The sequence below is a fragment of the Argopecten irradians genome, chromosome 10 (genome assembly GCF_041381155.1).
Source record: "Argopecten irradians isolate NY chromosome 10, Ai_NY, whole genome shotgun sequence".
Classification (NCBI taxonomy): Eukaryota; Metazoa; Mollusca; class Bivalvia; order Pectinida; family Pectinidae; genus Argopecten; species Argopecten irradians.
Window position 1 is genome coordinate 35989852 of NC_091143.1, and position 26760 is coordinate 36016611.

The 26760-nt window shown below is 34.4% G+C and overlaps 1 protein-coding gene across 1 annotated transcript; it reads left to right on the forward strand.

Annotated features, from left to right (window-relative positions):
• Positions 1-3752: 3752 nt before the first annotated feature.
• LOC138333772 (solute carrier family 22 member 4-like) lies at positions 3753-22567 on the forward strand. The gene is made up of 11 exons (XM_069282345.1): positions 3753-3888; positions 11163-11259; positions 11779-12116; positions 13416-13646; positions 14063-14259; positions 15328-15594; positions 16792-16926; positions 17298-17383; positions 17692-17812; positions 18867-18939; positions 19404-22567. Exons 2-11 carry the CDS (start codon positions 11166-11168, stop codon positions 19611-19613), a joined length of 1752 nt encoding a protein of 583 aa, XP_069138446.1. The 5' UTR covers positions 3753-3888; positions 11163-11165; the 3' UTR covers positions 19614-22567.
• The last annotated feature ends 4193 nt before the right edge of the window (positions 22568-26760 follow it).

Sequence of the window (26760 nt, forward strand, 5' to 3'; positions counted from 1 at the left end):
AGGTGTCATGACCTGTACTTTGTAGAAACTCCATTTAAACATCGTGTTGCTCACTTACTTTAACCGTCGCCGTCATGTTCATTTTTCTCTCGGAACTCTTCTCGGCTTTACTTATCATGACTATATTATGCAAATTATGTAATGTTGTGCTTGTGCGTAAACTCGAGAAGCGTTCCGAATAACAAGTGAACATGGCGGTGACGGTTAAAGCAAGTGAGCTACACCACAGGGTCATGGCACGAAAATTTTTAACCAATAGTGTACATATATATATATTATAGTATAATATATATATATGTATGCTATTGGTTAAAAATTTTCGTGCCAGGTCCCTGTGGTTTTAGAACAGAAAAAAAGCATGGACACACTGTGATCAATGTCAAAGGTCAAAGTGAATGTCAAGGTATCATAGCTTGGTAAGGAAATATCGTATAACCTTAATGAGCACGTGCATCAGCTCCGTTTTGTACCCGATTTGTGCAAATTACAAATGGTGGCAGCGGTGGAATCCACAATGCGCATACCAACAAGTGGGATCTAGAGGGCGCTGCCTCACATAACAACAGTACATGTTGGCTGGGGGTGTCAAATTGAATATCTTTTGAGATGCAATGATTGAATATCTTTTGTCTGCTGCATAGCGGGAAAAAAAGTTTTTGTGAGTGCTGTGCAGTTTGGTGTCGCGTAGGATCAGTATATCGGTGCACATGGCTTGGTCAATCCTTGATGTGAACGTCTACTGTGTTGCACAAATCAAAGTTACATAATCATAAATAGTTAGAAACAAGCTCAGAGATATGAGACATAATAATATCACACAATGGCTTCCCTCAAACTGATACGAAATAACGCTTTTAGAGTTCGAACTGCTGCTAATTGGAAATGCTTTTCCGGGCCAGCTTATAACAATGTATGCATCTGTAATATTATAAGATTATAAGACTTATGTGAATTTATTAAAGGGACAATTCATTCTAAGAGAACATTAAAATTTGTACATATATCGGAAAAACCCAGTTCTAATGGAATTTAGATCAGTCGGTTTTACTGTGATGTGCCTGAAAAGCCCATGGTGGTGACATATGTGTGAAATTTTCAAACTCCCCCATTACACATTGAGGTTGAACTTCTTGTATGCCGAACTCTGTCCCTTGCTCGTAGAGTAATGCAACTTTTGTCTATAACTGCTCAAATCGCTCTGAAAATAGTTTGTTTACCTTACTAGGTGAATTATTTTGCCTCAAAACCATTTTATCACCTTCGCAGTGGTTATGTAGTTCATTTGTTTAACGTGCGTGACTTTGGCTCGGGTATAGGTACAGCGCCCATATTCTACCTGCTTAATCGTATTGATCAACGATTTGATATTTCAACGATATTAATTAAAATACTTAACAATGACATGGAATTTGTCAATGTTTAACGTTATTTGTTTCATAAGAAATATAGAACAACACATTTATGCCATATTTCACTTCTTGGTTATGTAAAAGAATTAGCCTGATGTGAATTTATTAAGGGGTCGCGATGGACTATTGGTTAAAGAATTCCGATATACACGTATTAGCATTCATATTTCACTTCTCAAACAATGTTAGAGGTTTAGCACGACAGCCATTTTTGAAACTTTACATTACGTTGACCATCTGAAGTCTTTTCTCTGGGTTCTTTGGTAATCTTGAACGCACGACAAGTGACAATCACATTGTTGTCTATAGCACTTCTAAATAAAAATTAAAAAAAAAGAACTAAAAAAATCGCATTTTAAAGGATGATCTATTCTAGCCACTGGTGTTTAATTGTAATTTCAGTTTTATCTACGTCATTATAAATCTTTATCGTAGCAGCAAAATCTTGTAGGACAATATAGCTATCACAGGGATCTGAGAATTAGTTACAGTTTATATAATAATGGCCCCACCAGAGTACCTAGATCATATTTAGACGTTTTAGGGGTCTAAGTCAAAAACTGGTCAAATCATTCCCTGCGTTGTACTTAACACATCGTATGATTTTTACCGATTTTTCATCTACATCCCTAAAACGTCTAAAAATGGATCTCTGGGGGGGGGGAGGGGGGGGGGGGTCTATAATTATATAAACTAACTAATTCTCAGATCCCTGTGTTATCGTATAGAATGTAATGCTTTCTGATAAACCTCATTTAAAATCTCAAACCTGAAACACTTGTTTAGAGTACTTTAAGTGCTAAACTGATATTTATATCGTAATATGCTTCAAGGAGGCTGGGGGATGAGGGATATTGTCTTGAAGCGTGTTTGGAATACACATGCTGTACAAGTAGTATGGATTTAATTATGATACATGCAATTTAATAAACCCCTCTTCATCTCCTAAACAAGACACAAAACATTTGGCATACATTATTTTGGGAGAAAAAAAAATATAATCTCATTTTGATAAAAAGGGAGGATTATTATTACTATTATTTGAAAGAAAACCACATGATGCCTAGCAGACTGGTAGATTTAACGTAGGTTACACAGGTACAGAGGCTGTCACAGCATGCTATCAATTGACTTGAATGCTATACTGGACCCCCTGGGGTTAAAGAAAATACGTTGTATGTGTACCTATACCTGTGACACCTGACTGATCATAATCTCAGGTAAGGTGTTAATCATGTGGTGGGGTGGGGAAAGAGGGATAATAAGGCCCCTAAGTGGCCAGTGTGCCTAGGGTTTTAATACTGGTACCTGTATTCTCATGCAGTATATGTATATATCAGTACATAATTTATGTGACAGACTTTTGTGTATGTCCAGAAACATGTATATATATGAACACTGTATATATGCTTCTGGTATATCCAACTACGTGATGGTATGAAGTCTATAATCTAAGTTAACTGTTTGAAAATAAAAAATAACAATTAATTAATCTGTATAAGATAAAAATAGTGTGTATTATGTGTAAGTGTATTTACACTAAAATAAATCTATGATTAAAATGTCTATTGACAATATTAATTATATATAGGACTTATGATCATGGCACTCCACATGCTTTTAACGCGCGTCATCATTTAAGTTTATCTTCTAAAACCAGAGACATACACGTAGATAATTTAATTATAATAATAATGTTAAAGTGAATAGTCGGGCAAAGAAAACCAGTCTAAATGCGTTCATTGGCCTTCCAAAAGTTCTCACATATTAATACGACTGTCAAGTTCTGTTTAGTTTCCCAGTTCTGACCATTAAAGTAAAGAAAAGTTGAAAGCATTGAAAGCGAGGCTGCGTGGGAATGTAACCACGGCCATAGTGAGCCGGGAGGACGTTTTTGAATTTCCATGCTTTAAGTTAATTTCTTCGTACGCAGACAAATATTGACGAGAGATTTTATTTTTCCATTTCATAAGAAATTATACTGGATACATTCACACCATTTTACCGACTTTAGCCATCCTTGCCCGACTGTTCACTTTAAATATATAATTTATGTCACACAAACTGACAATACAGTGTATACATCAAAGTTAATTTATATATATATATCTCAAAATATTTTTCAAATATTATGATGTTATACATGTGTAGAATAGGTGTTAATTACAGCAAGCGCATTTCCGAGAAATACAAAAGGAAAACACTGCTTTTATTTAGCTGAAATTCAAAAGTCAAAGATATACGGAAAATTCCATTGTCAGAGATATACGGAAAATTCCATTGTTACAAAATGGTATTACATCAGAACGAAAAAATTTCCCCACAAATTTCATCAGAACCCGGATTTTTTCTGACCGTTTTGAAAATTAGACGCGCAATCAAGGAAGCGTCTGTGTGATAGCGATGACGCCACACGTGCATAGAAATTCTCCGTCTGCAACTTCATGGTAGGCCTAACACCAAAGGTCTAGGCAAATACGTAAGTATGTTGACGGTTTTCGTTTTGACGGCATCGTGACATTTAAGCACTGTATCATGCTCTTCTGCAAAACATAGAGCGGAAGCTTGTTTCCGGATCTGACCTTCACCAATAACACACACAGCGTTTGTTTGTTTGTTTACTGTTACCTACTTATGATAATATTGGGAATCTGCAATGAATTGTTGTGTATTTTTGAAAATATCAAAATATTTTTTAAGAATGTTTTTAATAGTTGCAATCTATATAAAGTTATTTATGGATCGCGTTGGTTATAGTCTGACTTAGTATATCTGATAGTTAAGCTAACAAGGCATTCATTCATGGTATGCCTAACTATTACACATCACACTGGATGTAATTCCGAGAAATCATGCAAATTAACATCTGGTAAACAAACTTCATCTTTACCGAGTATCATTATAGAGACCTCACTATATATGGTGATAGCAGAACTGCAACCTTGCAGCTATGATTAATTACTATCCTACTTAACATTGAAAAAAAAATACAAATTGAAAAATAAACAACATGCAGGCAAGGATTAAGTTTTAAGTGAGAAGCATAGGTGTTTAGCACGCTGTTAATTCAAAAACGCACAATAGACTGATATCTCAATATATTAGTCTATTCGGTCTTTGACTTAACAGCATGCTAAGCACCTATGGTGAGAAGGATTAATCACCGTCTCTTTACACTACTATAAATACGATGCAAGTCTGAAGATGCCTATGAAACGGAAATAAAAAACAATTTTCTTACCGAATACTTGTCTTATCAATTAAGTCAAATGAAACACCAATGTAAAGTTTATCTAATAATTTCATGGTGTGTAATTGTAACAAAGTCAGGAATAGGTTCAGTTGGGAGGGTCCTTGGCAGAAGGAAAAGGAATGGCAGGAACATCAGTTCACATGTTTATTCTCCATATCGACAGATAGAGACAGAAAGAGTCCCTGCAATCAAGCAATACTTACTTTCAAAATATATATACATGCCAAACATTACGACAACAGTGTGTACTTTAAAACAATTCTGCTGAGGATACACCATCCTCGATATTCCAGTGGTTCCGATCACTTACGATCTCTACATCCCTTGACTATCTCATAGTAAAACTGGAGGCAACAGAATAGAACAGGTAATTTAGTTATTTGATGTACATCAAAAGAGCCATATAATGGTACACTGTGGTTGACTGTGTGGCTTTGATGTAAGGCATGGCTCTCTCTGAAGTTTTCAAAGGAAATCTTTGCTAGCCTGTGATTGGTCAAATGTTTTCCGCTGAGCTGCATTCAATTTCACTATGAAATAGTCCAGGGGTGTAGAGATCGTAAGTGATCGGAACCCCTGGAGTATCGAGGATGAAGATACACATACACAGATTAGAATACATTTGGAACACATATTTGATATTAAAAAATATTTGGGTTTACTTTTAAAATATTAATGAATGAATATATATGTTTAAATAGAACATCCACAGGAAACTTTCTGATGCAATACAACGATTTAATAGATATTAAATTGAAATAGAGATCAAATCTGACATAACAGATAAAGAGTAAAAAAAAATCATAATATATAATAACAATTTCATTACTCTACCTACTTTGCATGTAGCGTCCAGGGCGTAAAGAAAATATATAAATGTGGCATAGGTATAGGGCGTCTTCTCTGACCAATGTCCTAAGTGGAAGTGGGGAAAGAGCACCAAAAAGGATAGAAAGAAAGAAGGAGAAACGCAATGTGCATGTCCTGTCTTGTCCATCATTAGTCAAACCAGTTTTTTAGTTAGATCACACGAACATACTCTCGGTCACTCAGGAATCACTAATTATAGGACAAGTATTAGAAAAAATATTGTAAATCATTATGGAGATATGACATCTCATGAAATGATGTCATGACTCAAAAAGTAAGACAGTAACCCTGCCACCCGCAAGGTACATCAAATGATGCGCCGGCAGATATCAAAGGAAAATCAGTTGTCGCCCAAAGTCACAGTCAGTGCACAAACACAAAAGTACTCAAAGTATTTGTCCAAAATCAAGATTGACTTATTCTTCTCATCTACGTCCTTTGCCTACACATCCTAAAGTGGAAGTTTGACGTTAAATTCTTTATAATATTTCTATATAATTAAATACACATAGACACAGATACTTAATATATATTAATTTTATAAAACACTTTAAATGAGGTAAAAGAATAACAAAATAAACTGTGTTTAAATCAACACAAATACATGCATTTGTCAATTGTATAATGTTTGTTAAATACTACAATTTAAATGAATTGTGCATCTGTGACTGTATTGTCTATAATTATTGTTTGTCTCTGATACATGGCGCAACTGAGTTAACTATACCCTTATAGCTGTGTATAACCAATTATATTTGGTAAGTTCATGTGCATATATTAACTGAGTTAACTTGCAGCTAGCTATGATACATTTGTGAAGTTCATGTACATATATTGACGGATTTTAACATGCAAAAAGGGCTAATTAATTGCAATCATGTATCACCAATGCACTATTGAGTGATACAAATGGTGCAGAACCATTCAAACTACCAGTAACATATTCAATATAAGCTGGCTGATAAAGAATCTACAATATAATGAATTAGCTTCATTAAGTATTAGACTGTAAAGGTTGTGGTGGTAACTTAGATAAATTGTTGAATATATCTGTCATACAAAGATTTGGTTACATATACAGGTAGAAAAGTATGTTATATATGCATATTGCTATTGTGTACCATAGGTGGTAGGCTAGTTCCTGTGACTCAGAAATTAAAGGATTTGAAAGTTCGAACTTTCAAATCTTTTATTTCTGAGTCACAGGAACTAGCCTGCCACCTGTGTTGTGTACCAGTTATTAGAGGTGAATATTTTACATGTACCTGTTGTAATTATTCTTTATTGTTTCATCATTTACATCTAAATGACATTCATGTTTTTCATCTGGGTTTTTTCCCCTGCATTGCATCATGCATGCTTTCTTGATTATTACAACATTATATCTATAAATGTTCCATTTGCCACTCTTTCACAAATAATTTGAAAAGTCAGAAATGAAACAGAGAAACCAATGGTTTTCAGATTTTCGGTCTGCATTTAATTCAACATAAGTGAAATAGAGGGGTAGCCTAGGGAACTTACAAAAATGTATGTACATGTAAGTTGGATGGGAGTGTTAAATATTGATCAAATTTCATTTGTGGGTGTATATTTTTACTGAAAGTTATATACATTTATAACTTGTTTGCTATGGCCATGCAGTCTAGAAATCTGACTTAAAGGGACCATAAATATTTAATCCAATAATTGCCCAGGGCATAAAAATATTGAAAAAGGTGAAGGACCAAATTTGGACTAGCCTCTTAAAGCATCCAATCAATAGACATATATTTGAAAGAAATCAAATAAAGAAACTGTGTAATATTGAATCGTAACTTAGACTTTTTTTACCTGGAATGGAAATCAGGCATGTGACTTATAATTTATTCTCCAGTGCGACTGAACTTATAATATTCTGTACACATTTATAAATTATATATTTTTGCTATCAGTTTTTGAAATCAGTATACAACATTTTGAGTTTGAAATTGATAGAGTAAATATCAAAGAAACACAATTTAGCAAATCATGATAATTTGTTGACTCGATCGTGTCCTATATATCCGGGCCTTGAACCCACGATCTTTGGCATCCAATCACCTAGCCAAACATACCTGCGCCTTCTGCCACTGCGCCACATCCCCAAAAAGGATGTTTCTATGACGAAGTGATAGTCGGTTCGATATGCTGACATGATCACTGTGGAAATTGTCAAATTAAATCTTTGGATCAACAACACATAGTGCATAGGATGCATTGTATTTAATAAATATTAAATATAAAAGAAACACAATTTAACAAAGCATGAGAATTTATTGACTCTTGCCCTATCTGGGACTTGAACTCCCGATCTACGGCACGTATGTATATATCATATATTTATTGCTAATACCTGCTAATACAGATCTATGCATTGTTATTTGTCTTGACTAATTTATCATTTACCACAGTAACAAAATATTGAAAGAGAGCAGCAAAACAATAATGACATTCAAAATGTTATGTCTTTATACCCTATAGATAGAAAACAATTTTCCTATTTTATATATTCTGTACATATTATACCCTGGTATACCATTTTCATGTTTTCATTGTTCATTTAATTCAAGGTAAGATGTGATATACACTTTACAGATTCCATATTTTTAATGTGGATTTAATTTGAGGTAATTTTACCTGGTAACTAAGTAAAATTAACTTAATTCCTCAAAATAGGGGAGGGGCGCTTATAGATACAGGGGCGCTTATTTGGCCGACTTATTGTAATTTGAAATGCATAGTAATGTACATACCATTTTCTACATACTGGTAAACTGTCTATGTGACTCAGCTTATTGCCAGCAGCTGTCTCACCGTGTGGTAATGCCCCAGAACTATGTACCCCCTGAAGCGGGAGTGAGAAAATCAGGATTTGAATAGAGCTAAGATAATAGCTATTATCTGCATAATGTATATTGACTTTTAAAATTATAAAATAAAACTAATAATTATTAGCTATATAAAGACTACATCAAATTTATGCTTGTGTAGTACTTAAAGGTTAAATGTCCACTACATACCTTTCCCAAGTGGTTTTTAATTTTTAAAATGAGATTGTGAAGCAAGATTTATAATTTTGTAGATTGGCAAAAATTGCTGGCTTTACTGTTAATACTACACTTATCATCACCTTCTAAAGAATTCAATTAAAATAAATCAAAACAGCACGATAGTTGACTATCACTGCGCAAGGCGGCAAATGGCAAAATTAATCTTCACTGACAAATCATTGTTAACATACTGGTAGATTTTTAAGCCATCAATAAAAAAAAATATGTTAGTATTGTTTTTATGAAACTTTGAATTTTTGTCTCGTAAACATAGTTGACCTTTAAAGTACTGTTATCAGTCTGAATCTACTACTATATGTATATACATTATTGTATAATGATAAATTACTGCATACTTCTGTAAAAGGAGCGGGTCGGTGTGACTTGTACATAGTGTTAAATACGGTCTCTGTCACTCAGCTGACGGAGCATGCTTCTTTGGCTCAATCGGTAGAGCTGTAGATTTCCATGCCGGAGACCCGGGTTCGATTCCTGGTCGGGGCACTCGACAGGAATGTATATTTTCCCTGTTCTTCTACATTGGCGCCCAACTAAATAACCAATGGAAGGTGGTTAAAGAGTCTCGGGTTGAGATTTAAGAAATCTCAAGAAAAACAGGGGGAGTAATGTAAAAGGAGCGGGTCGGTGTGACTTGTACATAGTGTTAAATACGGTCTCTGTCACTCAGCTGACGGAGCATGCTTCTTTGGCTCAGTCGGTAGAGCTGTAGATTTCCATGCCGGAGACCCCGGTTCGATTCCTGGTCGGGCCACTTGACAGGAATGTATATTTTCCCTGTTCTTCTACACTTCCAACCTCTCACAAAGGAAAAGTGTGGCCAATAAATGTCTTGTTACCACAGTTGACTCAACAATAACCCCCTTTCATTGTCAATCAAGATTACTTGGTCATGAAATGGGCTGAATCCCCCCCTTCATGGCCAATCAGGAATATTACATGACCATGAAAGGGGCTGGACGTGTGGGCAGTCAACCATGGTGACAAATGCTGTAAGAGAGGGGAGACAATCATTACTCACTTTGTTCAAATGATTAGATTAATCAATATAGACCAACTAACTAATGCTGATAAGATTTTTAGAAATACAATACAATAAGAAAAATTAAATCACATTATTTAAATGTACATCAAAATGCTTTATTAATTATTATTTCAATTAATTATTATATGATAGCAACTTCGTATTGTAAGGAACAGTTTTAACTCATAATGAACCTTTATATCAACAAATGATGCCTTGGTATTAATACACATTCATTTTATCACTTGGAAAAACATATGGAATTAATTTAGAATAAAACTTACTTACATTTAAAGTTTCTGACAATTTCTTTTGTCATTTACTTATTTTTCTTCCAATGGTTTTATACTGTACATATCTCCTAAAACACTTTGATGCAGCATTTTGCAGAATTCAAGTTTTTATCTCTTCACATGGTAAAACTCCTTGTGCTCCTTATCAAGGACAATGACAAACTGACGTATTAACATTGAGCAAAGAACCCCTAATACTGAAAAGTACTCACAAATATAATAGGTACAGGTAAATTAAAACAGAGAACAATGCGAGAGTGGGGGTATAGGAATGGAAAGGTGTGTATTAGCTGTCTTTTTGTTCGAGGTTATGAAGCATGCAGTAAGTCAGTTATTGCATGATCTCTTGTCACTCGCGACTTATTACCCTCTCGCTTCGCTTATTACTCGAAAGTCAATTGCATGGTCTTTTAAAGTGGATATTATCGACTGGAAATATATGGGCATATATGTATATTGCCTCATATATATAAATACTTAACGCTCATAAAATGCTCAGCCCATGTGTGTGTTAGAGTAAGACTTTGCTGACTTCTTCACACTGGCTTATACTGTAATAAATACGGTGTACAAGGACAGTACAGGTGATTGGTGATAACTATTGAGGCCAACACTAATAAATTGTTTGCTTCCCCTTTATCGACCCATACCAGACAGTGTTGGGTAGGTAGTTACCTGATTGGTAAAAAGAGTGACAAAAAGATTGACAAAAGAGTGACAACCATTTTTTTTCAGTCTGACCCTATATTGGCGTTAATAAAAAAGATTTCTTCCACTTTAGGTAAGGTGACTACATGAATTAAAGTCATGCTTTCTATCTTTGAAGCCTTAAAAGTAAAGAAAACTGATTTGTTCAATCAATGCACACCTCATACATGGGAGGCCGTCCTTACATGACCATAGCTGTTAATAGGACGTTAATTAATCAAACAAACAAACAAACAAATCAATGCATTCCGGGCCCGGCACCATATAACTTTCTCAGACAAATTTTTTACTCAAGCCTATGGAAAATCATATACTTGAGTAATAAATCTGTCTGGGAATAGTTTAATGGTGCTGGGCCCAGACCTACCAACCTTTAGAAGTATTGATGACATTGGAAACGCAAATATTAAAACTGTCTGTTTATAAGTTTAACCAATACATGTTTACTCTTAACGCTTACACCATCTATATTGACATTTTACAGTTGCTGTGAATGTTTTTGTTGCCATTCTCTAGGTTATGGCTGCCACATACCAGGTGAGCGGGAGGCAGTCGCCTGCGGAATATCAGGTGGTAAACACCGACCCAGCCGACAGCCCTACATCTGGTCAAGGTTGGTCTTTTATAATTTCTTACCTGTTAATTTGGTGTGGTAATTAGGTTGATTAATAAATACACCATTCTTAAAAAGACATGCAATGTTATTTGAGGTAATTCTGGTTTGCTTACTGGCATATTTTTTGATCAGATAATCAAAAATATGCCAGATATTAATCAGATGACAAAATCATATAGTATCACTACATTTTATTACAATTTTTTTTACCTGGTATACAAAATTCTTTAAAAAATAAGAGTGCATTTTTCATGAAATAGAAGCACATGCTTAGCTATTATAATGAGAAATTGTCATATGAAAAAGTCAGGTATATATATGTATGTATAGCTGTGTTCAAAGTCCATAGGTACATGTACTTTTCAAGAAGGAATGAAATGTTATTAATTTTCATATGAATCATGATTAAACTTAAGTTGACTTCATAAGTGTGTGATGCATACAAAAACATTTTCAACTTTAGAGTTATGCGCTGTTTCATATGTCATGTATGTGAAAAAAATCTATTCTTAATAGGCTCAACATCCAAGATGAATGCTGATGCTATTCTACAGAAGCTTGGGAACTATGGCCGATACCAGGTGTTTGTATTTGTGTCACTGGCATTCGTTTACATGAGAGGGTCATGGCCTGTTCTAGCCAGTATATTCCTAGCCGCAGACCCAGGCCATCACTGCAGGGTACCCGGCAACTCATCCCTCAACGCGTCCCTTCCTGGGAAGGTTGGGGATGATGGGACTTGGACCCCGGATCAGTGCAAGATGTATGTCCCCGAGAGTGGGCGGAATAAAACCCAGAGTTGTACAAATGGCTGGCAATATGGTGACCAATTTGATTCTACAATTCTCATGGAGGTAATTATCATGGTCACCTGTGGGGTGGCCAGAGCTCAACATAACCATTGCCCTACTTCCCGGGGCAGGTTAGACCACCTGTCTGGCAAGTCAGTGATGTCTGTGACTTGCAGTCAGGCAACTGACCAAGCTTTGGTGTCCTATATTGCAGTAGGGATTTCCCAGTAATATATGCTACTACTATGAACATTGATAAGGGGATCAAAGCCTAAATGTATACTGAAAATAAGTTAAAGGGGACAATTCAATGTCAAAGAGAACATTACAATTTGTACATATATCGGAAAATACCCAGTTCTAATGGAAATTAGATCAGTAGGTTTTACTGTGATATGCCAGAAAAGCCCATGGTGGTGAAATGCGTATGAAATGTTCAAACTCGCTTGCTGGCCGCCATTACACATTGTGGTCGAACATCTTGTATGCCGAACCCTGTCCCTTGCTCTTAGAGTAATGCTACTTTTGTTTAAACATGCTAAAATCGCCTTGACAGTAGTGTGTTTACCTTATTAGGTGAAATGTCTTGACTAAAAAAATCATTTTATCACCTCAACAGTGGTCAAGTAGTTCATTTGTTTAATGTGCGTGACTTTAGCTCGGATATTGGTACAGCGTACATATTGTCCCTGCTTAATTGTATTGATCAACGATTTGTAATTACAACAGTATCAATTAAAATACTAAACAATGACATGGAATTTTTCAATATTTTGTGTTATATGCTTCATAAGAAATGTAGAACAATACATTTATGCCATACTTTGCTTCTTGGTTATGTAAAAGAATAATCCTGAGTGAATTGTCCCTTTAAGTTCTAGTATCTCCCCATGTTGGTAGGTTCTAAGTTTGATTTTTTGGTAGAATTGTGATTGTTACATCATGTTTTTATGAGTGTAACATAATATTTTTCCAAGAAAGCAATTTTTGCTCACGAAGTTCAATTTCTTCTTGTAAGGGACATAACTCTGCAGTTTAATATAATCAAACTTTTTCATTTAAATGTTTACTTTTGGAAGTTTAACTATATTCGAATATTGTTAAACTTCCAAAAGTAAACATTTACATGAAAAAGTTTGATTATGTTAAACTGCTTACCTCTTTTGACTTCGCATATTACAGAGTTATGTCCCTTTGGGATTCGCCAAGGTAATATATGTTGTTCAAGCTATGATTCTGGTCCCCAAGGATGGAGAAGCTGGTTCTAAAAGTGGACTTCACGAGTGACAGACACAGGCCATTTTAGCCTCTTGTTTGTGATGGCACTCTGTAAAAATAAGAAAATGTGATTTTCTGTTACAGTGGGATTTGGTGTGTGACGACAGTTACCTTGGCGACCTGTCCACCACTATCTACATGGTCGGTAACACGTGCGGTGCCCTGCTGTTGACGCCACTCTCGGATAGGTTTGGGCGTAAGAAGCTGATTCTGTTTATGCTGTGGATACAGGGTGTGTTTGGTGTGGCTACGGCTTTCTCAAACAGCTACACCGTCTTTACAGTCCTTCGTTTCTTCATAGCCCTCCTCAACATGGTAGGTAGCAATGGGGAAAAAATTTATACTGAACTCTGATCTTGAGCAACTCTTTCTATTGCTGCTTTTAAATTAATTAATTGCCGAGAACAAAGACACATATGTATATATTGGTCAATCGTCTGCTCCTGTATAAAAAGCATCCCCAAAGATTATTAATGTAAAAGCTTTCTCAAGATCTTCAATTTACCATATATATCTGCATGGTTATTTTTTCGTGGAGATCATGTGTACACAATTTCATGTAATAAATTGAAGTGGTTGTGAACATTTGATTTAAAAAGTATAAAGACAAGGGAAAACTAAATGTTCTCAGTAGACTTATAGCATGTTAAAAAGTAGAATACTTCAATCAGCATTGTTTTAAATACACCAAACTTTTTATCCATTTTTAAGACGGATATCTTGTGTTACAGCCTATAGCCCTGACAACCTATGTGATGATGACAGAAGTTTTCTCGGCCTCCCACCGAGTCCTGCCTTCCGTTGGGATCAACTGTTTCTGGGGTATCGGCCTCATATTTCTGTCCACGTTCGCCTACTTTGTACGAGACTGGAGTCATCTTCAGCTGCTGATCTCCATACCAAACTTCCTGACAATCATGTACTACTTGTAAGTAGATTTTTCTTTGGGTACTTTGGCTTTTCTCTATTTCCTTGATATAACGCTTTCTCAAATGTCCTTGACTGACATGTACAGTGTATGTCATTAAACATAAGCTATGATCTGCTCACATGAGCTGGAAAACTTTTAAATACTCCTTCTGTACATGTATTAGATATCATACAGTTAAAGATGCCCCATCGCTGACAAATGGTATATTTCACTATCAAAAACAGAAGCAGGCGTTTTAGTATTTTTCTTTAGTTACAAAAGTTACTTACTTTACACCATTACCACCATTGAAAAGTTTGAGCTTCTAATTTTAGTTCAAGTTAAAAATATGAAAAATAATTAATTGCATCCCAAAAAAAATTCCTTGGCACTATACCCTGTATGGAATGAAGTACTGATAGTGCATGCACCAAAGGCGAAATAAATTATTTTATATTAATTTTTGTGTTAATTAGGCTTAAATAGACACGATTAAACACCAATTATTGTTCAAATGATGAATATTATTTATGCTCTGTCGGCGGTGAAGCATCTTTAAACCTAATATAAAGACCATCTAAGGGACAATGAGAAAATGGACTATATAGCCAAGTGGTCTATATACTCAAGTCAGATTGTGTTGAATACCATTTGGGACCCCAAGAAAGTGGTCATATTAAGCAGGTGGTCTATATACAGAGGTGGTCGTTAAGGCAAGTTTTGTGATACAATTTACACATAACATAATGTTCAAGTTTCACCACCTTTATACTCCTAAACGTTTCTTACTCGTTCAACTGAAAAAGCTAAAATAAAATTATTTTACGTGGAGAGGTCTATGTTGATAAAATGTGTTACCATATTTCTACAGTAAAACATAGTTATAACAAATCGCTGGAGACCAACAAAATCACTTAGTTATACACACGGACATTTTATAGGAAACTTGACGCGGAATGAAAATTATTATGTTATATCCATGATTTATATGTAAGCATGTTAGTTATTAACATGTTTTACTGTATATTGGTAACTTTGAAGTTGTACTGACAAGATTATGTAGTTTATGTATTTATCCTATTTCAGTTTCCTTCCGGAGTCGATACCCTGGTTTGTAGCTACAGAGAGATACACAGAGGCTGAGCAGGTGGCTAGGACCGCGGCGAAGATCAACAGAATAACATTACCAGATTCTCTCTTCAGTACAGATATAACACTTGTCAGCACTGGTAACGAAACACGGAGCCAAGCGGCGCTGGTCACAGAGAAAGGACCAACTAAGAAATTCACACTGTTGGATCTGTTTAAAACTCCGAAACTCAGACGCTATACATTGATTCTGTTATATTTATGGTGAGTGCATTATACTGCTAGGAGGTCTAGAAGGTAAAGATTTATTATAGAGGACGAATTTTAAAGAAAATTTATTATCAATTTCCTTTATAATATGATTATAAACTTCTTCAGATACATTGTACATGCATATGTGTGATATTTAAGTTTGCAAGAAATGAAGTTCTTGTCTGATGATCATGTTCAAACATTATCAACTCCTTTTGAAAAGTATTTGATTGGGATGGTTTTTCAAGAAATTTTGTTGCTGTATGATAAGTCAAGTTTCCCTTGTGTTGTTCATACTCATATAATGTGGAAACTTTTCACTGGATTTGCTAGAACGAACATACATGCCCGGCCTACTATACCTTTCAGTCAGGTACGAATTAGTCCCTATATGTGTCTAAGTGGAGCACTGCCTCTGAAAATCACTTTGGCACAGTTTTCTATACTTTTTTTGTATTATTTTATGTATATATATTGATTAACATGTTATTTTTGTCCAAAGCAAACATAACTACCAGTCTTAATATCTACCGTGCCGCTCGTAAGACATCAAATTTACAATTTGTGGACTTGCCATATAAATCTCCTTCAAAAAGACCTTCATATGTATTATGTAAAAAAAATAAATAAAGCTTTTATGAGAATTTGATATTTTATGTGGTTCAGTTTTATAGCCTAGTAGGTAAACAAATCAAACAAACGTTTTATTATAATGGTTTGCATAATCATTACTTTGCTCCATTAGCAGTAATAGGCACCAATTGCAGCTCTAAAGACGACACCATTATCAGTCTAAAAGTCTTTTGAGCTACAATATTGCAGCTATGGAATTGCATGTTTGCTGGTATTGTTTTCCAGGACAGATTGTCAAAGGTCAAGGCCACCATTACTAAAAACACAGGTTTTTGATGAGCATATACTTTAGGCTGAAAATACTGTATTTATAGCTGTGATGATATTTTCATAATTTCGCGTGGCATTGCTATGATAATTGAAAGTTAATTTGCAAAATGCTGAGAAATGGTTGAATCATATATATCCTAAAAGCCAGGTAACAAAAATTTAAAGTTGTTACAATATGATATTCTCGTTTTTAGATCAAATCGCAAAAAAAATTACCCACCAAAAATAAACAGGCTATACGATAAGCATAATTTTTTAACTGCTGTACAAGTGACATATCCACTTAAAGATTGATTTATCTTTCAGGGCAGCTAATAGTCTGAGTTACTTTGGTGTTTTATTCTCCACTCCCAATCTCCATGGTAACTTGTTCCTGAATCTCGGCATCAGCGGAGCTGTTGAGATTCCTGCTCTCTTCATATGTATGTGGACAATGCAAGTGTGAGTAATTTGTGATGAAAGTTTGTGAATAATACAAGCATTTTTACAAGATGTTTTTGCATAGGAATTCAGTTATTTTTCTGCAGCATCATCTTCATATACCAAAAATCAACTTATTTTCAGGTACAATTAAATTTCGTATATTTTGCGATTAATGAAAAATCACGAAAAATAAGATAAACAAAATACAGTTGATATATAGAATCATAGAGGTCTCAATTGTGAAATTAAATTGAAGTGAAAAAAGTGAAAGATGAAGCTCATTTATAGAAAGAAAACATTCATGGCATTTAAAATTAAAACAAAATTTGTGATCTGATTGACGAGTCTATCTTAAAACTTATAAATGATTGCTGCTGTTTTGATTACAGGTTTGGCCGGCGGAGACCCCACATTGTATTTCTGATTTTATGTGGAGTTATGAACATCACTACTATTTTTGTTCCAGAAAAAACAGGTAAATTACCTTGTTGGGTTGATGAATATTTGATAACCTTACCTTTTAATTAACGTTTTTGTATACATACAATATATATCATAATGATAGAACTGTAACCATAATTTGTGTATTCCTTGTTGATAAGAAAATTTGTCCATTTCAATTTATTTTGGAGATTTGTTTGTGTTACTAAAGTATCAACTAGTATTTTGACATTTTTATCTATAAGTTACCGCCCAAATGATCAACATTTGTTAGAGATTCGTTTTCACCTTGTTATAATCAGCTTCGTTTAAAATCTTTAAAATGTGTATTTTTGTTTCAAGATTCTGGCACAGACTTATCTCCCCTGATAATATTCATGGCTATGGTTGGGAAGTTTGGTATTACAGCTTCCTATTCAGTGGCTTACCTGTACTCGTCAGAAATATTCCCAACTGTTGTCAGGTAAGCTTTTAACGCTTATAAAATACTTAGATCACATTAAGTTGATAAACCTTCAGTGGCGTACAGCATATTGTTCATAATAGTTTTGATCTCTAGTCTGTTCAAGAAATAGTGCGAATAACAGTATATCTGAATTCTATGCAGACAATATTCCGTTTTTGCTTATTACAGAGATATAGCTCCCTTGCAGGGAGATATCCATGTGACATCATTATTTTGTGATCAAAATTCTTTAAAGTATGATGTTACGCTCACAAACACATGCTGCATGATGCATCACTATCAATACCTACCTGCAAGGGCAGATAGCTCTGTTATATGCAAATGCGTTATACAGTGATATACAGGTAGGTATATTTTTATGGTCTTTATCCATGCAATAATTTAGACAATGTATACCTACTTGTATGCCAAATGCCTATTCAGATATTCAACAATCTTTGCCAAGACCAGGAGAGAACTCTACGCATACTGTAATATGTTGTTTTCCAGTTTCCACATTTCTTTGGTAACTGGATGGTCACTGAAATGATGCTTTAATGCTACTTCTGATTAAATAAAAATCTTAGGAAGGCTATTACAGACTTATTTGATTAATATCTTTCCCTTACTTGAGCTCTATAACTAGAATTCACAAATATAATATTGAAGTAATGTTTTTCAAGAAATATGTGTTTTACTTAATTACCCAATCTCTGTTATCAAATTGCTATAATTTTAGATTTTCAATAATCAATGTATAGTCAATAAATCTGTTTTTTAAAACAATTTCAACTTTAAACAAGAGCTGTTGGAGAACAGCAAAGCTCGCCTATTCAGTTAAACATTTATGATGACTTAAGCTTAAACAATTGACGAAACAGAAACTTGCTCAAAAACTTTAACGTGAAATGGAATGCCAACACTGACGCCGAGGCCAACACTGACGCCGACGCCGACGCCGGGATGACAACATTAGCTCCCCCTATTCTTCAAATAGGCGAGCTAAAAAGTGAATGTATGCATACTTTACACATTTATAATATGTTTTTACTCTGACAATCCATTTATACAGGAACCATGCCGTAGGTCTGGCTTCATTTTTTGAAAACATTGGAGGTATAGCAGCTCCCCTTATTGTATATGCTGTAAGTATTTCTTTGTTATATATCTCCAACAAATTTAAAATTAGCATTTTTTGCAGGTATTTAGTCAAAGAGTACTTTATTTTGATTAAAATTTTATTTGTTTCACTGGTTGATTTAGCCATAGTATTTGTAGTACGTTGTGCCAAAAATAAAACAGTGTTGGAAATATATATTATTAGATGTCTTCCTGTTAAGTAGGACAACAATGACCTCAGGTAACTTGTTCCAACATATTACCACAAACCCTCCACCTCTGGTTTTCATTTCTGAATCCCATTACAGGTACTGACCACTGGTTGGGTTTTTTTCTCCAGGTACTCTGGCTTTTCTCTGCCTTCTAAACATGGCGCTTCATAAAATGAACCTGTCTGTTAAAAGATGTTAAACCAATGAAACCAAATCTAACATGAATTATGTATTTAAATTTTTTTACCGTGGCCTGTATATATTACACACTGTTGTAGGCAACCACTGATGACATGAAGAAGTTACCCCTGGTAATATTTGGTGTGATCACTTTGGTGGCAGGAATTCTGTGTTTCTTCCTTCCTGAAACACACAAATGTCCTCTCCCTGAAACTATCGAAGATGTGGAAAAGATGAGCAGTAAACTGAGGAAGAAACAGACACCAGACAAGAGTGAGAAAGGTGAAGGTGACAAAACTCGACTCTAAACACTTTACATTGAAGAGTATACCATACAGCTTTTTGTCTCATTTTGTTGTGCCTTTCATTCTGTATAATTTCATGATTCCATTATTCATGAGGAGACTTTTAATTATGAGTTATTTTGAAAAAAAAAATCAATGGAAAGCTGGCCCCAGGATCATGAAACAGTCTTAGTTTTCGCTTAGCCAATCAGGAATGACGTAACTTTTTGTTAAGTCATCTTTGATTGGCTATTTCTAATTATAAACTAAGACAGTTTTGGACTGAAGATTGCTTCCTAATCATGAGGCAAGACAGTTTTTCTGTTTTAGAATTTATTGATAATTTTGATCTATTTCACAAAATAATTTATGAGTGATTGTATTAACAGTGATGTATTATTGGTACCAGTAATAAGTGCTATTGTGGTAAGAATGTAATTAATATGAAGGTTAATGTTTATTCCAGATTTATGCATTTCCAACTGATTTAATTTATATTTATATTGTTAAACATTTTTTTCTGCATATATCAAGCATTCTTGCCTGTCTGGAGAGAAAGTCAATGAATGGTCTTCTTCAAGTGTTTTTAGAAGGTATAGAGGTTAGACTGTAATGATTATTAATGTGAAAAATCAGGGGTTTTAAATCCTGTGTTTACCAGGTCTTTTAATATTACTGCATATTCATTTCATACGTATTATTCTGATATTTACTTGACATGACATTAGATGTCTATTTCCTGTGTGAAAGCATTTGTTTGATGCATTAATATGGAGTTTTAACTACATATGTATGTCATATGAATCCTAAATCAAAAGATATGCATACACTGTAATTTATATCTGTAAAATGTCACCTACATGTATACATGTACCAGGTTCTCTGTTTAATTTCAGTCATTAGATTTTAATTTTATCTACATAATACATATGTAGATATAAATTATTGATTTTGTTTTTATTTTTTTTTTTCAAATTATATATAGTAAGTTAGAACAAAGTGCTTCATAAATAAGCAATAATTATTGTAATAATAACAAAATTTTATGATACAAATTCAAAGGTTTTACATGTAGGTATAAAATGTTGATTTTGTGTTTGATGTCTAAAGTTAGAACAAAGTATTTTATAACCAGTTGTAATAATGGAAATCTGTTATTTCATCCAATAGTTTTGTGTATAATATATTTATTTTATGTCAGTGATGAATAAGTGTTTACTAATTTTTGCATTTCCGCTAAATTTGACTGTTCTAAAATAAGTACATTTACAATCTGAAACTTTAAGCACTAGTCCGATGCCCGTGACTAGTGATTTTACAGCTGGACTAGTGCCAATTGTAATGAACTAGCCGATTGGACTAGTGGTTCTCCATTCGATTTATATTGTTAAAAGCTACACTTTTTGGGTGCATTCTTAATGCGGTTATTTCAGTCCAGATGCATCATTTTGTGAGAATACGTGTTCACGAAAGCATCCAACCTGCAATTTGGATAAAAATTTGTTAACTGATCATGAATTTGAAGTGTTGAAGCGAAACGGCTGTATATTTAAAGATGCTCCACCGCTGACAAATGGTATGTTTTCACTATCAAAAACAGGAGCAGACGATTTAGTATTTTTTATTAGTTACAAAAGTTACTTACTTTACACCATTACAACCATTGAAAAGTTTGAGCTTCTAATTTTACTTAAAGTTAAAAATATGAAAAAGAATTAATTGCATCCCGGAAAAATTCTGTGTCACTATATCCTTTATGGAATGAAGTACTGATTGTGTATGCACCAAAGGCAAAGTAAATTATTTTATATTATTTTTTTGTGTTAATAAGACATAAATATACACGATTAAACACCAATTACTGTTCAAATGATGAATACCATTTATGCTCTGTCGGCGGTGGAGCATCTTTAATTTAGACTAGTGATTAAATAGTCTGACTTGTAAAATTTCGGGGTTTACTAGTCTAAATGACTAGCACCGAAAAAAATAAGCCTCACAGACTGCATGTACAGTATGTATCATAAATACATGATATATTACAACAGCTTAAAATCTGTGATTAATGATTGTATCATTTATTGTTGAAAAGGGCTTAAAAACTTATCATTAACAAATGTTACAGTATACACATGTATTATGACAATATGAAGTGACAATTCCTGTTTTTCTCAATATATATATTTTTGATACTTTAGATTCATAAAATGATTATGATGATTTTTAAATGCATTTACATAAATTGCATAATACATGTATACATCTTTGTGAGTCTATCAATCTATTGTTCTCTGTTTAGGACATACCACCTGTAAAATGACAGTAAAGCCATATTTATGTTTTGAAACATTTTGCTAAATACCTTTTGGGTTTAATGAGTCATAGAGAAAATTGGAAGGATATTCTTGATAGCCAAAAGCCACTTTTAAAATTTCTTGTGAAAACATTCTTCGTGTATCACGCCATAATACTTGATGTACAATTATTTCAGTCACAGCAAAAATAACCTCAAACTTCTAACCAATAGAAATGAGTAAAACATATGATATTATATTATTAATATTTATCTATTTAAATGATCCATGTCATCATCTATTGTTCAGAATGAGTATATATAGATAGACCTAGATTTTTATAAACATATTTGGAGGTGTAGTTAAGTAAAAAAAAAAAGAAAAAAAAAACTTTGATTAAGTCCAATAAAATTTGTCATAACCATTTAAAAAAAATTCTTGTTAGATCTCTGTTAGATATTAAGATTTATTGTTTGTTGTTAATTTTTTATTTTGTTATTTAAAAGTACATTTAAAAAATGTAAAGTATATTATTTTGTCTTTGAGATATAAACAATTCCACACATTCATAATGATCATGTCTGCTATATATAGCATGAATATGTATTAACCTGGTCGGCTAAACCTGCCTATATTAGGTTTTTTTTTTTTTTTTTAAATTGGCCTAATATATATATATTAGGCAAGGTTTAGCAGGTTTAGCAGACTAGTATTAACCATAATTAACATTGTATAATTTAGAGGTACCTTGAAGTCTTCTTGGCACTTAAAATTTCATCAACTTCACAGGGAAAAAGAACTATTTACTAAATAACAGGAAATGTTCATGGGTACTTTCTTTCGTGGATTGAACTTTCAAAGTATTTTGTGGGTAGAAAAATATTCATGGATGGTCCAATTAAAATGGACAGCACTTCCAGTAAAGTATAAACCAAATTAGTTCTTTTTAGTTCAACAGCTAGCAACCACGAAATCATCAAAAGTTTCTACATGGCATTATTTTTCAAAAAAAAGGAGAATATAACATATATTTTACCCAGATAATTGATGTACATGGATTTTGCAACGGCTTCTTTTGTATAATTATCAATAATTTTGTTGTTAAAAGGTTTATCTATAGGCTTTGCTGATGTATTGTTTACCAGATATTTACTTTATACAATTATGCATTTATTTCTAAATTCTATTCTCCTATGCGCTAGAACTTGATTTTCTGAGTTCAATGTTTTTATGTTTATTACTTTAATAACTGTCCTATTACATGTACCAGCAAGGGTCATGTAAATGACGTGCTAGGTTTGATGCTTGAGGGAACCCAGAGTACCCGGAGAAAACCACTGACCAGCACACAGTACCTGGCAACTGCCCCACATGGGATTCAAACTCGCAACATAGAGTTGGAGGGCTTGTGGTTATATGTCAAGACATATCTTAGTCACTCAGCCTCCGCGGCCCCAAAATCTACTATACACATATGTTAAATGCACAAAAACCTGCATTTGTATTATGAAATCATCAAAGGTAAACTTGACCATTGTATTTAGACATTTTTGGGGTTGTATATAGAATTGTATCAAGTCCCTTAACATATTTTTTTCTGTTCTCTGTGAGTTTCACTGGTGCTTAATCATAAAAGTCTGATGTGTCTGCATCCTCAATACTCCAGGGGTTTCAATCACTTACGATCTCTACACTCCTGGACTATCTCATAGTAAAACTGGAGGCAACAGAACAGGTATGTAAATCGTTTCATGTAAATCAAAAGAGCCATATAACTATACACTGTGGTTGGCTATGTGACTTTAATATAGGGCATCGCTCTCTCTGTAGTTTCCAAAGGAAATCTTTGCAGGCCTGCAATTGGTTGAGATGTTTTCCACTGAGCTGCCTCAATTTTAATATAAGATAGTCCAGGGGTGTAGAGATCATAAGTGATTGGAACCCCTGGAGTATCAAGAATGCTTTATCTTGAGTTAAATTTTTTTGATCTCTAAACATGTATTTTAGTGTGTGAAGTGTATTGTTCAAACTAACTATACATATATATATAACACACAATAAACGTTTGATTGGTATACATCATGGATTATGTCTTTTCTTTAATGATTCCGTCTTTGCCTATTAAAGAGTTATCTGTCCTTGTCAGTGCAGTGTAGGCATTGATTGATATTGTAATGAATTATACAGAGATATAAGGAGCGTTATAAAAAGAGAAAATAATTACTGATGCATATACATGCATGTAATGGCAAAACATTTCTTTTATCATATTACATGCATTTGTAATCCTGGAAATAACTCTGACATACACATATATAATCGTCATATGCAAAAGTTAATTGAAAACGTAACCTGATTACCAGTAGGACTAAGGTGATCTTATGCCATAACCATGGCGTCCGTCGTCGTTGTCTGTCGTCCATCAACAATCGACTTCTTCTACAGAACCGCTGGTCAGAATTCAACAAAATTTGACTGGTAGCATCCTTATGGTTTACTGACTGCAAATTGTACAAATGATGGGGCTGACCCCACAAGGACCTGAGGGGTGTGGCCAAAAGGGGTAAACCACTTCTTCTCTGAAACTAAGCATGGGATAGCACCCATAATGCAATGGCAACATCCATATAGGATGGGGATTCAAAATTGTACAATTGATGGGGCTGACCCCCAGGGGGCCTGAGGGGTAGGGTCAAAAGGGGTTAATTTGGTTTTTTCCATGTAAATCACTTCTGCTCTGAAACTAAGCATGGAATAGCACTCATAATGCAATGGTAGCATCCTTATAGGGTGGAGAATTAAAATTGTACAAATGATGGGGCTGACCCTCCCTGGGGCCAGAGGGGAAGGGTCAAAAGGGGTCAATTTGGCTATTTCCATATAAACCACTTCTTCTCTGAAACTAAGCATGGGATAGCACCCATAATGCAATGGTAGCATCTTTATAGGGTGGAGATTTAAAATTGTACAAATGATGGGGCTGACCCCCAGGGGGCCTGAGGAGCAGGGTCAAAAGGGGTTAATTAGGCTTTTTCCGTATAAATCACTTCTGCTCTGAAACTAAGCATAGAATAGCACTCATAAAAAAATACAATGGTAGCATCCTTATTGGGTGGAGAATTAAAATTGTACAAATGATGGGGCTGACCCTCCCTGGGGCCAGAGGGGAAGGGTCAAAAGGGGTCAATTTGGCTATTTCCATATAACCGTCTTCTTCTTTGCAACTGAGCTTGGGAGAGCACTTATGATGCAATGGTAACATATCCTTATAGGGTGGGGATTCAAAATTGTACAAATGATGGGGCTGACCCCCTTCTTCCCTGAGGGGTGTGGCCAAAAGGGGTCAATTTGACTCTTTCCATATAAACCACTTCTTCTCTGAAACTAAGCATGGGATAGCACCCATAATGCAATGGTAGCATCTTTATAGGGTGGAGATTTAAAATTGTACAAATAATGGGGCTGACCCCCAGGGGGCCTGAGGAGCAGGGTCAAAAGGGGTTAATTTGACTTTTTCCGTATAAATCACTTCTGCTCTGAAACTAAGCATAGAATAGCACTCATAAAAAAATGCAATGGTAGCATCCTTATAGGGTGGAGAATTAAAATTGTACAAATGATGGGGCTGACCCTCCCTGGGGCCAGAGGGGAAGGGTCAAAAGGGGTCAATTTGGCTATTTCCATATAAACGACTTCTTCTTTGCAACTGAGCATGGGAGAGCACTTAATTATGATGCAATGGTAACATATCCTTATAGGGTGGGGATTCAAAATTGTACAAATGATGGGGCTGACCCCCCTGTGGGCAGAAGGGTGGGGTCAAATGGGGTCAATTTAACTCTTTCCATATAAACCACTTCTTCTCTGAAACTAAGCATGGGATAGCACCCATAATGCAATGGTAGCATCCTTAAAGAATGGGGATTCAAAATTGTAAAAATGATAGGGCTGACTCCCTGGGGCCTTAGGCGAGGGGCCAAAAAGATTAGTTAGGCAAAGTACGCAAAATTTAATCACATGCGAAAAAATTTGCATATTAAAGATTTATATGTCCTTGCGGGAAGGTATATATTGATTCTGACAATACGTGTTTGTAAGTGTAACATCATATTCTTCAGCAGAGAAAACAACAAAATAATATCACATTGAATACCTACCTGCAAGGGAGGTAACTCTAACAAGCGTAATACATGCTGATGCTTATCCCAAATTACACACATGAACATTCAAAGGAAGAAGACACTAAGGAAAGCTAACTATTCTCATTTTTGAAAGGAATAACTTCATGTACCTGAAAAAAAAAACCCAATTTAATTAAACACAACTAACCTGCTTCAAATTGCGTTATACATGGTTTTTACATATTGTAGTTGCTTCCTTCATTACAATGACTTTCATTATACATGTATATGGTATTATGCCTAAAAGATGCAACATTTTCAGATGATGAACATCATTTAATTATTGTTTCAAAGATGCTCCACCGCTAAGAAATGGTATTTTTTCACTATAAAAAACAGAATTTAGTATTTTTCTTCAGTTACAAAAGTTACTTAGTTTACACCATTACAACCATTGAAAAGTTTGAGCTTCTTATTTCACTTCAAGTTAAAAATATGAAAAATAAATTAATTGCATCCCGAACAAATTCCGTGGCACTATTTCCCATATGGACTGATTGCGTATGCACCAAAGGTAAAATGAATTATTTTACGTTATTTTTGTGTTAATTAGGCATATATATACACGATCAAACACCAATTATTGTTCAAATAATAAATATCATTTATGCTCTATCGGCGGTAGAGCATCTGAAAAGTAACAAAATATTTAAAAGTGCAATTTCTTTTTCAAAAATTGAAAAGTGTGTGTTATCA